This window comes from Neofelis nebulosa, chromosome 3 (genome assembly GCF_028018385.1).
Source record: "Neofelis nebulosa isolate mNeoNeb1 chromosome 3, mNeoNeb1.pri, whole genome shotgun sequence".
In the NCBI taxonomy this organism is placed as follows: Eukaryota; Metazoa; Chordata; class Mammalia; order Carnivora; family Felidae; genus Neofelis; species Neofelis nebulosa.
Window position 1 is genome coordinate 32427947 of NC_080784.1, and position 14624 is coordinate 32442570.

At 49.7% G+C, this 14624-nt stretch overlaps 2 protein-coding genes across 4 annotated transcripts in view; one reads left to right on the plus strand and one right to left on the minus strand.

The window, feature by feature from the left end:
- Nucleotides 1-6370, minus strand: part of DPYSL2 (dihydropyrimidinase like 2) — a 126179-nt gene extending 119809 nt beyond the window's left edge. The window contains exon 1 of the mRNA XM_058720259.1: nt 5858-6370. Coding sequence (XP_058576242.1) covers nt 5858-6211 — 354 coding nt within the window. The 5' untranslated portion in view covers nt 6212-6370. The remainder of the gene's footprint in view (nt 1-5857) is intronic.
- A 180-nt stretch (nt 6371-6550) lies between these two features.
- On the plus strand, nt 6551-13787 carry PNMA2 (PNMA family member 2). 3 transcript variants are annotated; one of them, XM_058720262.1, is made up of 5 exons: nt 6583-6720; nt 8500-8535; nt 8630-8921; nt 9453-9585; nt 9880-13787. In XM_058720262.1, exon 5 carries the CDS (start codon nt 10329-10331, stop codon nt 11421-11423), a length of 1095 nt encoding a protein of 364 aa, XP_058576245.1. In that variant the 5' UTR covers nt 6583-6720; nt 8500-8535; nt 8630-8921; nt 9453-9585; nt 9880-10328; the 3' UTR covers nt 11424-13787. The 3 variants fall into 3 exon arrangements, 2 of the variants coding, with proteins under 2 accessions (XP_058576245.1, XP_058576244.1); XM_058720261.1 differs by lacking the exon at nt 8630-8921; XR_009259030.1 differs by lacking the exons at nt 8630-8921; nt 9880-13787 and having other exon boundaries at nt 6551-6720; nt 9453-9873.
- Nucleotides 13788-14624: the final 837 nt, after the last annotated feature.

The window sequence follows — 14624 nt, forward strand, 5'->3', positions numbered from 1 at the left end:
AAATCTCAGTGTCCTTATTTACAGAAAAGGAAAATGCTCATATCAGAACGTGTTGAGGCAAGTGTTAAAATAATACGCATTCTACACATTCTAAAATATAAGATCTAGAAAGTAAATGTACCTTCTGGAATTACGCATTGCTACCGAAATAACAAGGTTTTACTGGTACAGGACTGCGGTGGGACTGGGCAGTGACAGGTGTCCATCCTAACCCTGAAAACACCACCTGAATTCCGTGGGGTGAAGCACAATTTCTCTGGGCATCGCTTTCTCCACTGCTAGAACGAGGCGATTGCACTAAGTCTCTCCCAAGCTCTGACATTCACTGGCAGTATACATTCAAATCCACGGTCAATTCTTTTAAATTTTTAAATGTTTATTTTGAGAGACAGAGAGAGACAGAGCGCGAGCGGGGGAGGGGCAGAGAGAGAGAGGGAGACACAGAATCCGAAGCAGGCTCCAGGCTCCGAGCTGTCAGCACAGAGCCCAACACGGGGCTCGAACTCACCAACCGTGAGATCATAACCTGAGCTGAAGTCAGAGGCTCAACCGACTGAGCCACCCAGGCGCCCCCTTCTCCATGATCAGTTCTGACGCTCCCTTCTTCTCAAGGAAGAAGAGAGGAACACTAGCACCAAAGGACCCACAAGAGTAACTGGCCCATCTCTACAAAGGGTAGGAAAATGCCCAGCCCATTCCTGATTTCCATGGCCCGCGAGTTTGTGAACCATGCGACATTCAACCAGATGTTGTCACTGGAGGTTCAATGGCAGCAATTTCCCTCTCCACCCTTGAGCTACAAGGGAGACGTATGGTAGAGGCTGTTTAGCTGGTGGGAGTTTTCTTTTATTCAGGTCGTGGACCCCACACTGGACACACAATGAAAGGGAATATTGAATACATCATCTTCGATATAACCTTTCTTGCTTCCTTCCACAATTAATTCACTGCAGATCTATTAATTGAGCAACAACTTTTCAGTCATCAATGACTTATTAAAATTTAACTATAGGAATATTACTCAGCCTTAAAAAAAGAAAGACATCCTGGCACGTGCTATAACTTGATTTAACCTTGAGGACATTAAGCTAAGTGAAAGAAGCCAGTCACAAGAAGACAAAACTGTATGATTCCACTTACACGAGGTATCTAGAGTCGTCTAATTTACAGAGACAGAAAGTAAAATGGAGGTTGTCAGGGGCTGGGGGCAGGGGGCATGGGGAGTTATTGTTTAATGGGTGCAGAGTTTCGGTTTTGCAAGATGAAAAGTTCTGTAGACTGGTTGCACAAAACACGAGTGTATTTATACTATTGAATTGTCTATTTAAAAATGATTAAGATAAATTTTATGTTATGTGTATTTCACCACTATTTGACTTTATTTTATTTTATTTTAAATAGGCTCCACCCCCACATGTAGCCCAATGCAGGGCTTGAACTCATGACCCTGGAATCAAGACCTGAGCTGAGATCAAGAATCAGACACTTCATCAACTAAGCCACCCAAGCACACCCACAATTATTTTTTTAGTTTAACTAGTTACATGATTAGTTCAATAATCACTTGGCAACTCAAGGGCAACCAATAAGTGTGAATTACCACCATATCCTTCTCCTCCCCAAGCACTCCTCTCCCTTTAATGTCAGATGGGTCTTGGGCTTTTGGAATCCTGAACAAATGTTCATATTTGTGTTGCTCTTTTGACACAATGTGACCTCTAAAGTATCAATGAATGCCCTTGTCCTTGGCTTCCAGCCAAATCTCTACCATATATTTGGCTACCTATATGTTCACTTCATTGAACGGGCTAGTCTATTACCAAACAAGTATCTCTGAGGACAACTTCTGTATCAGTCATTCACATAACAGATGGAAGCATTCATCATTGGGATTTCTCTCTAAGATAAACACAAGGAAGGGATTTTTGAATGAGAGAGGGCAAAGGAGAAGAGTGATTTCAGAACCCGTTTGTTGGAGGAAGAAAGATCTAAGGGCACCTGGGTGGCTCAGTCGGTTAAGCGTCCGACTTCGGCTCAGGTCATGATCTCACGGTTCGCGAGTTCAAGCCCCGCGTCGGGCTCTGTGCTGACAGCTCAGAGCTTGGAGCCTGCTTCACATTCTGTGTCTCCCTCTCTCTCTGCCCCTTCCCTGCTCATGCTCTGTCTCTCTCTGTCTCAAAAATAAATAAACATTAAAAAAAATTAAAAAAAAGAAGATCTAGAATGGGCGTCACCATCAGAATGGGGGAACAACGGCATTGAACAATAAGAGGGCAGCAAAAAAATAAAAAAATAAAAAATAAAAACAAAAAACAAGAGGGCATCAGAGGGCACCCAGGGCTTGAAGCTAATCAACCTGGGGAGAGGAGACAGAGGGACACCCAATGAAAGGGAATATCAGAAACATTTCATAGATGGGAATTTTGTCAAGTTCAGCAGCACTCTTACATAGTTCACTCACTGGCATCTGCCCTGGAGAAATGGAGAATCATTCCCCAGCCACTCTAGTCCACATGGGTTTGCCGCAGAAAGAAGGGCCTGGGAGCTCCTTTGGAAGGGAGGCTCACCATCCAGCAGCCTTGGTTAAACTGTGTCTGAGGTGGAATAGAGGGGATTCTTAAGAGGAAGGGAGGAGACTGAGGGACCCCTGGGCACTGGCGAGGAGGAATTAGACCAATACTGCCCTTCTCTCTCTTCCAAGAGGCTCAGAGTCCTTCATAGGTGCTAATCAATTTAACCTCATTGGAGCCCAACGTGGACCTCCCCAAGGACACAAAGGAAAAGAGAGTAAAGAGGTAGCTTTCCTCACTCGTATTCACTACACAGGCTCCTACCCTTCACCAAGACCTAACATCCCAACCAAAGCCACACCCATTTTTTTCTGGGGCTTACCTGCTAACACCTCTAAATGCAAACGCAGACACTCGTCTCCCACAAGCCACATGGCATCTGGGCGAGGGCCGTCTGTTCCCTCATTTCCCAAAATCTTGCTAGGAGAACAACAGTCCCCCTAGTGTGACAGGTGGGCAAAGCCACTTCTAACCAACCATACATCAACAATACCTTATAAATGCAGATTCAAGGGAGGAGGGTGGATGCAAGTCAGGGGCCCCAGGGTCCACTCACTCTCCTCCTCTCTGTGTGCCAGGGCTTCAGACAGGAATGCACTGAGATGCTGGCAGTCACATTGCTCATTAGCTGAACATTAAGTGATGACTACTCGAGTCAATCAAAATCGTGGGCCCAACAGTGCTTTTAAAATCACCATTATTACACACACACACACACACACACACACACACACACATACCTTTTCTCTCTTATATAGACATGAAATGTTCAACCACTGTTAGTACTGATCCTGGTAAGTGCTCTTAATCATGAGTGAAAGTAATCCCTTATGTGATAAGGAAAGACTGAGTGAAAATTCAGGGGAAGTTGCACAAAAAAAAAAAAAAAAAAAAAAAAAAACCAAGCCAGAATCACCCTCTGCTGCTAATAACTGGGCAACTAAAGCAAATGTGGGTTTGCAGAGGCCAAAAGTGGCTGGGGTTTTGATTGGGTATGTCCTCTTTGAATCTCCTCTTCCATGCACACTAGGTTTACAATTTTGAATTTTTACTAAAGTCAGGAAGTGTTTGGGGCACTTGGGTGGCTCAGTCGGTTAAGTGTCCAACTTCGGCTCAGGTCATGATCTTGCCATTCACAAGTTCGAGTCCCGCTTCGGGCTCTGTGCTGACAGCTCAGAGCCTAGAGCCTGCTTCAGATTCTGTGTCTCCCTCTCTCTGTGCTACACACACACACACACACACACACACACACACTCTTGTGCTCTCTCTCTCTCTCTTAAAAACAAATAAAATCAACATAAAATCAGGGAGTGTTCAAACAAGAAGCTCATAATCAAACATCTAGGGTTCTAAATGGACAAGAAAAGAGATGTGTTATTCAACCCAGTGAAACTTTGCCTTTCAAACGTGAGTTTTAATTCACTGCCATCATTATAAGGATGGCCATTCTCAACCTCTGCCCCCTAATCAGCCATTTTTTTAAAATAATCCCTCCCTTATCAGAAAGGCATTTTTCTGCTCCCTTTAGAACATTAGAATTACCAGCACAACTTGTTGAAGATAAGAATACTCACACAAACATGTTTTATGCATTATGATCATGGTTTGGCTCTCATCCAATGTATTCACATGGAAAAGAATTTCACACTCACTCACCTTTCAGCATAACTTACATTATTTGAAACTTTTGCTTCAGTTGTCTGATCACTGGGATTCAAGTGAGTTATTTGGATTAAGTGCTTCAGGTTGACTCATAGTGAAATATGGATATCAGAGGACAGAGCCGAGGGAGGAGGACTCAAGTAATTAATTGCCCCACCTTTTGAAAATGACAGTAAATGGCTTATCTTTCCTAGAACTGGTACAATAAATGTCAAAAGCTGCAAAATTCTGTGCTAGGTCAGGAAACGTGTTCTGGCCATTATCTCCAACTCTTAATTGTTCTCCATGCGTTCACCGTCAGCACACAACCTGAATATCAAGTAAATGCTTGTGGAATTGCTCAGTGAATATGCGTAGACCACTCCCAATGACTCTGAAAGCCCCTTAAGAAGAAATCACCTTGAACTTTTTATAGCTAACATTCTCCCTGCCCCAAAAGGCAAGGCACACAATAGGTATTCAATAATCAATCACTGACTGATATCTCATCTTCACCAGTGGGCATGGGAGAGAAACAGCAAACAAGTGTTGAAACATTTCACACTGGAATTTATCGCTTGAGAAATTAAGGATGTGGGGGGAAAATGCACAAGTGTGAAGGTCACCCTGATAAAGAAAAAATGTGGTGCGAGGAGACTACAGTACTTAAAATGCACACTGTTCATAATTGCCAGAGATAACGAATATTTTCTATATTTTGCCAAATTGGTCTTCTTTGTTTCTCCATTAACACGTATAGGGGGTCTAATCCATCTTTGGCAATCTATTCAAACTGTTGAGGGATTTTTCCCTTTTCTTTTCTTTTCACCCTTTGAACATAATCCACTAAGCCTCCATCCCCAAAGCACCTCCCAAATAGCGGCGGGGGTGGGGGACGCGCTCTGGGAAGCCCTTGCTGAGATACTTAGCGGAACTTTGTTCTCCACATGGGCTATTTACGAGCGTCTCGGTTTCCTTGGGTGACTCCACAACCTCCCCCTTTTCACGCGGCGAGCAGGAGTCAGGGCGGTGAGATCCTCCCAGGCGGAGCGCGGAGGCGCTGACCATGGTCCTGGCCTCCGAGCTCAGGACTGGAGCACCGAGGGCGCCGGAGAAGAGACGGTGCGAGAGCGAGCAGGGCGAGGCGGGGAGAGGCTGTCGAAGCCCCCGCCCCTCCCGAACCCCGGGGAGCTTTCGGGCCTGCACGCGAACCCTCCACTGCACGCTCCGAGATGCATCAAAAAAGGGTGGGGCACCCAGCCACAACTGCAATCGGAAGCCGCCCGGAAGGATTTAAGAAGAATGGAATCGGTTCATGCCTCCCTCCCCCCACTACCATGCGACCCCCAACCCGGGATCGGTTCATATTTTACCCCCGCCCCCCCTCCCAGGCCCAGGGAGGCGCGGGCAGCCTTTGTGGGCGCACAGCCGCCCACGGCCGAGCCCGAGCCTCTGGGCACCCTGCACCGAGAAGGGGCAAGTAGGGCGGGGTGCATGTACAGATTCAAGGATGCAATATTCCTGCGAGGCAGGACGGTGGGCACGCTGGGATCCCCGGTTCTCCACCGAGCTGGAAAGGGGGCGAAGGAGGGGCGATCCCCGCGTCTGGTCCTGAGTCTCAAACACCCCCCACCCCCCATACCAACCTGGTCGTAGATGTTCTGCAGGGCTTCCTTGCCCGAGGCCCGCCGGATCTCCACCTTCCGGCTCGATTCAACAGATGGCTCCCCGCCGGCGCGCCGGCCCTGCCGGGAGTACGGCGGCTGCGGGTCCGGGCCCAAGTGGGCGACGTCCCGCTGCTGAGCCACCACCTGCCCCGAGCCCCGGCCCACGGACAACGAGTCGAAATCGATGGTCTTGTTCTCGGAGGACCCTTCCACCGGGCAGAACATGCCACAGAATTTCTGCCGGGGCTTAGGGCTGCCTGAGCCCAGGTTTTTAAAAAAGGCAGGGACTTCTTCGTCCTCTGCCGCCTTCCCGGATTGCTTCCTCTCGGCCATGGCGCGGGAGCTCGGGGAAGGTCCGCTCTGTCCGTCCGTCCGTCTGCCGGTCCCTAAGTCGGCCTCTCTCTGTGCACAAACCCCCTGGCTGCTGCCGCGGCTGCCGCTCTCTGCCTGCCGCAAGGTGTACAGAAAGGAAGGATGGCTGGCGAGCGAGCCAGCGACCCACCCCTCCCGGTCCCTCCCTCTGACCCCGCTTTCTCCCCTCCCTGCCCACGCCCCCCGCCGCCGCTCCGGCTCCAGCGACCAGCAAAGTTGGGTCTGGGAGGGCGGCCGCTGCGGCAGCGGGAGCGGAGAGGCTGCCAGTTCCCGGCAGCGGCGGGAGGAGGGAGGCGCGGGCGGGGCGGGGGCGGGGCGCGGCGCAGGGGAGGGGAGGGGAGGGGAGCCGAGCTCGGGGTAGTGAGGGGAAGGCCCCGCCGCCTAGAGCCCCGCGCTCCGGAAGTGAAGCGGCCAGACCACCCGCTAATGGATGCGGAGCGGAGGGTCGGCTGACCGATCTCTGCGCCAGGGTAAGTATGGGGCAGGGCACGCAGGGGCGAAGGCCGGGGGCGCGGCCTCTGGACTCCACGCCCGTCGCCCCCACCTGCCTGGCCCAGGAGCCTCTCCCCCACCGCATTGCAGAGGTGGGCCAGGTGCGAGGGCCCACCCGAGGGAGGACCCCCACCCCTCAGCGAGGGTGTGAGCTGATGGATGGGGCAAGAGGGACCAACCGGCTGACGCCTGGACACCCAGGAAGAGGGAAAGGGACAGCACTGACGATGGGGAAGGGATGGCGCAGACCGTTTAGAGAGGTGGAGGCCTTACGAGGCAGGGGGCACCAACCTTGTTCACCCACGGGCCTTGTGGTGGGCTGCTGTGGGCAGAGATTGAAACGAGAAGGTTCTCGCTGCGCCCACAGTGGTGGGGGGGCGCTAGCGGGCGGGGAGAAATGCAGAGGGGCGTAGCAAAGGGGAGCGGGGAATAAAGACTTAGGTGTGTGGTCTGGGACTGTAGCAAAAAGTGCATTCTGCAAATTCGGGCACCGAACGGCAACTTGAAGTAAGAAAGGGTAGAGACCTGCTATATTGCCCGGAGGTGTCACGTCTCTTAACTGCGCCACTGCGCCAAGACCAAGAAGGGCCAGAAGAGTCTTGATTTGGTATTGTCTATCCCGCCTTCCCCGCCAAAAAAAAAAAAAAGGAGCGGGGGGAGGCCAGGATTGAATCCCACTCCCCCAAATCCCTAGCCCTTCTGGGCGCCCTGCGCGCCCCACCTAGATCCCCCGCCCTCGTTGCGCACTGCGCCACAGCCGCGGGGTTTCCCGGGTTGCCAGACGCCAAGTGCCTGGGACGTAAATTGCCCGCGCGCGCGAATTCAGTGGTGGAGTAAGAGATGGGGTCCTGTCTGTGGTCATGGCTTGAGTTGTGAGACGCCCCGCCGGGAAAAGGTGTGTGGGACTTGGTATGTATGTGAGGCTAAACCATCCACAGCTACTGGGTTGGTGGGCAGATAAGGGGCATCTTGATTTATGACGGTAACACGGTCGCTGAGAGTCTTTTATTGCTTATTTCTACCCCCACGTCCCTTCCACGTACCAATCCCTGCCCCTGGTCGATTACAGCCCCGCCCCCTCTTTCCACAGTGGCAAAATCCTGCAGAAATGATGCCCAACCCTTGGCGGCTGGAGACGGAAATCTGGGCATGCTCAGTAACTAGGGTGGGTTTGGGCTAGGAGAAGCTGTTTCTACCACAAGACTATCGCTCAGAGCAGGGTGACCAAGGCTCTATCCTCATCATCAGCCCTTGTCCCTGGCAAGATTCAGTACGGATACCCTCCCCCCAAATCGTGAGGGATACTTCGGTGAATGGAGTTAAATTTGGAGGGCAATCAATCACAGTTTGAAGATGAGCCCATCATGGCAGGTGGGAAGGCGGCCCCAGCTGAGAACTGGAGACTGAGGGAGGAGAGGAATGTCGGGGGGGGGGGGGGGGGGGGGGGGAAGGGGGGCTGAGGGAACCAGAGGCGGGCCTTTGGACTTTGCATCAGATGTGCTTCGCATTTGAATGAACTGCTTCCACAAGAATGACATCATTGCCTACCCAGGGCAGACCCATGACTCATGACCAATTTCCGATTTCCGGAGCAGGAACCAGACTTAGAGAGATTGGGGCGCTTTGACCAAGGTCACTATCTAAATGAGCCAAGAATTACAGCAGAAAAGCTGATTCCTTTTCCAACCTATCCCATCTTTACTTGAGAAAATGCAAGAGTTTAACATTTTTCTCATGTCCGATTATTTCCATTGCAGCTAAAGATTGCCTTTGGAAGAGGAAGCCACCCAAAGGTAGCCTAACCTCAGCATGACCTCTATTATGTAGACCTTGGGATGTGTCTTCCTGCCTTTTTACATCTCATGTTTCCTCTCAACATTAAAACAGGAGGAAGGTTACCCCCATGTCTTAGAAAGGAAGGGGTGGCACGGAGAAACCCCTGGGCTCCGATCCCTGGGGCTGCTGGCTGAGAGCAGAATCCAGGGTTTGTACTCCTGCCCCTTTGGCACCTTCCAGAAGGTCTTAGAAAACGTGCCTGCAGCAGGAGCAGTTGACATTAAAGCTGTAGGCTGGCATCTGTGGCATATGGACCCCGTTTGGACTGAGGGGGATTCTTCAGGCCGACAGAAGCATATTCGTAGCCCATTAACACACACTCCACGGCAGTAACTGGGAGAGAGTAGGAACTCTTTCGTTTTTACGTCACCCGGTGTCCACCACTCTCCACAGATGTGCTTCCTCTCTTACCTTGTACTCAAATGACTCATTCAGGCGTAAATGCTAGGAAGCGTTTTTAACATTCACAGCAAAAGAAACACCTCGTTGTGCATTTGTGAGTCCTGCCCAGACCCAACAAAAGAGAATGGATTCATAATTCCAAGCTTAACTTATTTGGTCCTGAGATTTTGTTTTGTTTTGTTTTGTTTTGTTTTAGATTGCTGGACCTAAATTGTTATACTTATATTATTATGTTATGTTAAAGTGTAGTATATGTTATATTGTTACACCTATATTAAATAGGCTTTTAATGTTTGAGTGATTTCTAGCTAAATAATTGGATGTTAAATCAAAGGAATGCACCAACTCAATATGGTATGGTAGATTTAATTAAATTGTAAAGGAGTGTCATGTTTTTAAATAATTTTAATGGCCCTCATCACTGGATATTATCAAGCCATAAATAAATACTATTATTATTTATGTGTAACAGGGGAGCTTGGCTTGGCTGGAGCTAAGAAGGACCCAAACACATCCATTGTGTGGAGCTGGGTGACATCTTCCTTTTCTGGAAGCTGAATAAATAAGCTGGTGACTCTCACAGGACAGTTGGAGTGCCTGAACAGGTATCTGTTCACATCTGATTTCATTTTTCACATGGGGAAAATCTTGAGTCCTGTCCATCCATAACCGGGCTCAGACGTTAATTGGCATGACTGATAAGCGGAAGGTGGGGGAGCCAGACGTGGGAGGGTCCCCAAGAGAACTCTAAGCAAAGGAAAGGTCTGACAGGGTGGGACACGTGCAAATCCAACGTGAGACGGAACCCCTGGTCTCCCCCCACTTCTGTCCTGAACCAAAGCGCAGTGCTTCCTGGGAAAGAGAGGGCTGTGTGGTAAAACTGACCATTGTTTCACTAGGAGTCCAAGCCTGCTGTGACGCTTCTCTCCGGGAGTTCTGGGTGCCAGAGTGGAGGCCTTACCCCGCTAACTAGCAAAAGGAGAGGTGAGGAGAGGCAGCAGAAACCAGGGGGGGGGGGGGGTCACAAAAGCAGCTCTTGCAGGTGCCTCGGGCAGTCGGAGAAGGGTCAGTGCCACCGTGTGGCTGCCAGCGTCAGGGAGAGCATCAGCGGCCACCGGACTGCAGAGCCACAGGCAGTGATGCTGTCCTAGCTGAGTTCTTGCCCCTGGGCAAGTAAGGGTGATTGGTCCAGAAGACTTTGGGACCGCTGTTGGAGTGGCCTGGGACCCATTCCCTGGTGGGGTGCAAGTTCAGGAGCTGAGCCAGGATATTCTGAGTCCTGATAGGCTGTGCCTGTCCACACCACAAACTAATTGGTACCCATAGAGTTGGAGCAAATACTCGGACAATGGCGCTGACACTGTTAGAGGACTGGTGCAGGATAATGAGCGTGGATGATCAGAAATCGCTGATGGTTCTGGGGATACCGGTGGACTGTGATGAGGCTGAGATTCAAGGGGTTCTCCAGGAGACTTTAAAGTCTCTGGGCAGGTATAGGCTGCTCGGCAAAATATTCAGGAAGCAGGACAATGCCAATGCTGTCTTACTAGAGCTTATGGAGGATACTGATGTCTCGGTGATCCCCAGTGAGGTTCAGGGAAAGGGGGGTGTCTGGAAAGTGATCTTTAAGACCCCTAACCAGGACACTGAATTTCTGGAACGACTGAACCTCTTTCTGGAAAAAGAGGGGCAGACAGTCTCCGGTATGTTCCGAGCCCTCGGGCACGAGGGGTTGTCTCCAGCCACGGTGCCCTGCGTGTCCCCAGAGTTACTGGCTCACGTGTTGGGACAGGCGATAGCTCATGCCCCTCAGCCCCTGCTACCCATGAGATACCGGAAACTGAGAGTGTTCTCGGGGAGCGCCGTGCCCGCCCCAGAGGAAGAGCCCTTTGAAATCTGGTTGGAACAGGCCACTGAGATCGTCAAAGAGTGGCCGGTAGCAGAGGCAGAAAAGAAAAGGTGGTTGATGGAAAGCCTGCGTGGCCCTGCCCTGGACCTCATGCATATAGTACAGGCAGACAATGCAGCCATAAGCGTGGAAGAGTGTTTGGAGGCGTTTAAGCAAGTGTTTGGAAGCCTGGAGAGCCGCAGGACCTCCCAGGTGAAATACCTGAAGACGTATCAGGAGGAGGGGGAGAAGGTCTCGGCCTACGTGTTGCGGTTAGAAACCCTGCTCCGGCGAGCCGTGGAGAAACGCGCCATCCCCAGGAATATCGCAGATCAGGTCCGCCTGGAGCAGGTCATGGCCGGGGCCAGCCTCAGCGAAGTCCTTTGGTGCAGGCTGAGAGAACTGAAAGATCAAGGCCCGCCTCCCAGCTTCCTCGAGTTAATGAAGGTAATCCGGGAGGAAGAGGAGGAAGAGGCCTCTTTTGAAAACGAGAATACTGAAGAGCCAGATGAAGGGGATGGTTATGGCCCCTGGGATAACGAGGCAGAGGACTAAAAACCATCTCAGGGCGGGACCCACAGCCAGTGCGCCCCGGGGAGGTTTGCTGTACCCCGCTGAGACCATGTGGCTATTTTTGTCCGAGGCCTCGCGCGCCAGGTCTTGATTCTTCTTTCTAGGAAAAAATACCAGTGAGTTTCTTGGGCCCTACGTAGATTATTAATAAAGGACGAAGTTCCAAGTAAGGAATAGGAAGCCTGAAGGAACCCGCGACATTTCCCGTTTCCCAAATAGACCAAAGTCGTGCACCCATACCGCAGAAGAAAGAAGTGATGCAGGAAAAGAACACCTTTTGTAATCTGTTTAACCTCTAACCCCTTTGACTCCTCGGCTGTGTTCCTTCCTCAAATCAGCACATCCCCTCTGAGTAGCCAGCGGTGTGAGGCACTCTTCACAGAGGTGAGAATCGTAACCCCGCAAGCCTGGGCCGTGCTCTCGGAGCGAGCCCACCGGCTCACCGAGGACGTGGCCTCGGCATGTGAGACGCTAGATAATCCCGTGTGTCAGTCACGACAGCTGTGGAAGTGCCACTACCAAATGAATACGGCCACGCCCACTGCTATGTGTCTTTCTTTCTTCGCTCGGGAAGCACTCTTCCGCTTCTCTGCCGCGTGTCGGATGGCTGGTTCCAGGCACTGTGTTAGGCCCTCGAGACACAGACGACTCAGCCCAATCCCTGCCTTCAAGAGAGAGAGCTACGGTGTGAGAGAAGCACCTTCGAGAAAGGGCAGACGCTACAGGAAGGCTGCCTGCGAGGGAGGGTGTGCAGGCCGCGTTTGGATTCAGCGAGCAGACCATTCTGGTTAGAAAAGATTTTTAGGGGCGACCAAAGGGAAAGAGGAGAGGAAAGGAGCCTGTATTTATTGAGGGTCTATTATGTGCCAGCTGGTTTACACACATCTCATTTAATGTGCCCGGGAACCCCAATATGGTATAATTTTGCTCTTTCTGAAAGAGAAAGAAAATGAAGCTCAGATGAGTCGAGTGGGGTCCTCGGGATCGAAACGCTAAGCAGTGGCAGAGCCGAGCCACAAGTCTGGAACTCTCTGCCTCTTGCTAAACCCCTGTCCACTGTGATGGTGGCTTTCAAATTGTGCTCTATGGTTCTGCAGAGATTTTTCAGCCTGTCCACCTTTAACATGTACTTTAAACTCTCCCGATCTCTACTAGAAAACAGGTAGACTCAAGTGTGTTGATACCCAAATGTTCACACACTGGCACCCAGCCACAGGCTCACTTCTGTTTCCAGATGGACTCATTTTGTGCAGACCATGGAAGTAAGGTCCCCTTGTGACATCTGAGCACATAGCTGGACTTCTCTTAAGCGTTCATAGATTAAGGAAGTGATGGCACCTCACAGGTGTTTAAGTCACATCCATGCATGTCCCGTGACGTAGTGGGCCCCAGTAGAGCATAAATGAGCACCATTCCGTTAAATGCTAGTTGATCTCGGGGCGCCTGGGTGGCTCAGTCGGTTAAGCGTCCGACTTCGGCTCAGGTCACGATCTCGCCATCCTTGAGTTTGAGCCCTGCGTTGGGCTCTGTGCTGACAGCTCAGAGCCTGGAGCCTGTTTCGGATTCTGTGTCTCCCTCTCTCTCTGCCCCTCCCCCATTCATGCTCTGTCTCTGTCTGTCTCAAAAATAAATAAACGTTAAAAAAAATGCTAGTTGATCTCTAGCATCACGATAGCTTTTTGTATACAAAGAACAATTGCTCACCTTCTCTGAACATCAGTTTCCTCATCAGGAAAATGGGAAAATAATAGAATAGGGTTGTCGTTAGGCTCAGATGACATAATGCCTTTGAATCACTTAGCATGATGTCTGGAACACAGAAAGCCTTTAATGCGTTAAGACCCATGATTTTCATGATACTTCCTGTCTGTTCAATGCATGCTGTCTTTATTCTAAGAGTTGTACCGTAACAAGTAAGTACGGAATCTGTCAGTCAGTTGTGACGACATTGCATTAGGAACCATTTTAGCTACGTTTGAGTGCTTGCTGTCTGTTATCTTTGTGATAAGTATTCCAGCCATTGTTAAAGACTAATGTTAGTGATTTGATTTTGAAACAATAAATTATTCTTTCTGATCTGTGGCTAACTTTAACTGAAGAATATCCTGAGATTGTAAGAAAAGCATTTTTTTAAGTTACCATTGGTGATCATTTCGTCCTAAGTTATAATTTTTTAATACTGCTCACCAAAGTGATAACATTTGTCATCCAGTACACCCTGATTTCATGGTTTCTTGTAGTCATAAAAATCACCTCATTGTTCTCGATTATTGACAATATACAAAGTAAAGTGTTATAGATGTGAAGTTATAAAATAAATACATGCTAATAAAATTCTGAGGTTTTTTTGTTTCATGTATTATGATTCTGTGTTAGCTATGACTTGAAGAAGGAGTTTCATTAGTTAAAAAAAAATATATGATAGGTAAGGTTAGAAAATCAAACCAAAGCCAAAAATTCTTGAACCCTTCTAGATAGGAAAACCTGAGAGCAGAGTGCTGGGATAAGAATATTTCAGCTTTGTCTCCAGGGATGAGAGAGAGCCCAGTCTACCCATCATCAATTTCCCTTTTAAAATACATAGAAACAACAGATGGAGGCCAGTCCCCTCGGAGACCTCCAACTCATTTGCTCAGGCAAGTAACTCCACAGAAGAACAAAATGACCTAGTGGGGAAATGTTGCGTCTCTGGGATGAAGCCAGTTTCCAGCTTGTAGATGTGTAGGAGGAAAATTCCTCTTGCCGTTGACTTTCTTGGAATTGTTTCTTTTCCTCTTTTCTACAGTGCAATGGGGGAGGATTCCTCATTGGGCTGTATGCAGTGCAGATCGGCCTATTGCACGATGAGTGTCCTGAGTGATGTCCAACACCCTCTCCCCATCGCCGGAGCAAAAACCTCTTAAAAAATTGGTCTTGCCTTATACTTACTATGTCTGTCTCCAGATCTGACCCTTTGGAGACTGAAGCCTCCAAGATTACGTAGTCCTCTGCTGAAGGTAACTTTTCACCAGGGCCATTGGCTTCCTCAAGGCCTTAGTATTATCTGACATCCCCATCTATACCAGCCAGTCCTGCCAAGCCTTTCATGCTGTTGTCATCCACTGTCTACCCAGATGCTGCCCCAGATGATTATCGGTGCCCTTCCTGTCCATGCTCCCAGTGCTGATCATTAAGGTCCTCCAC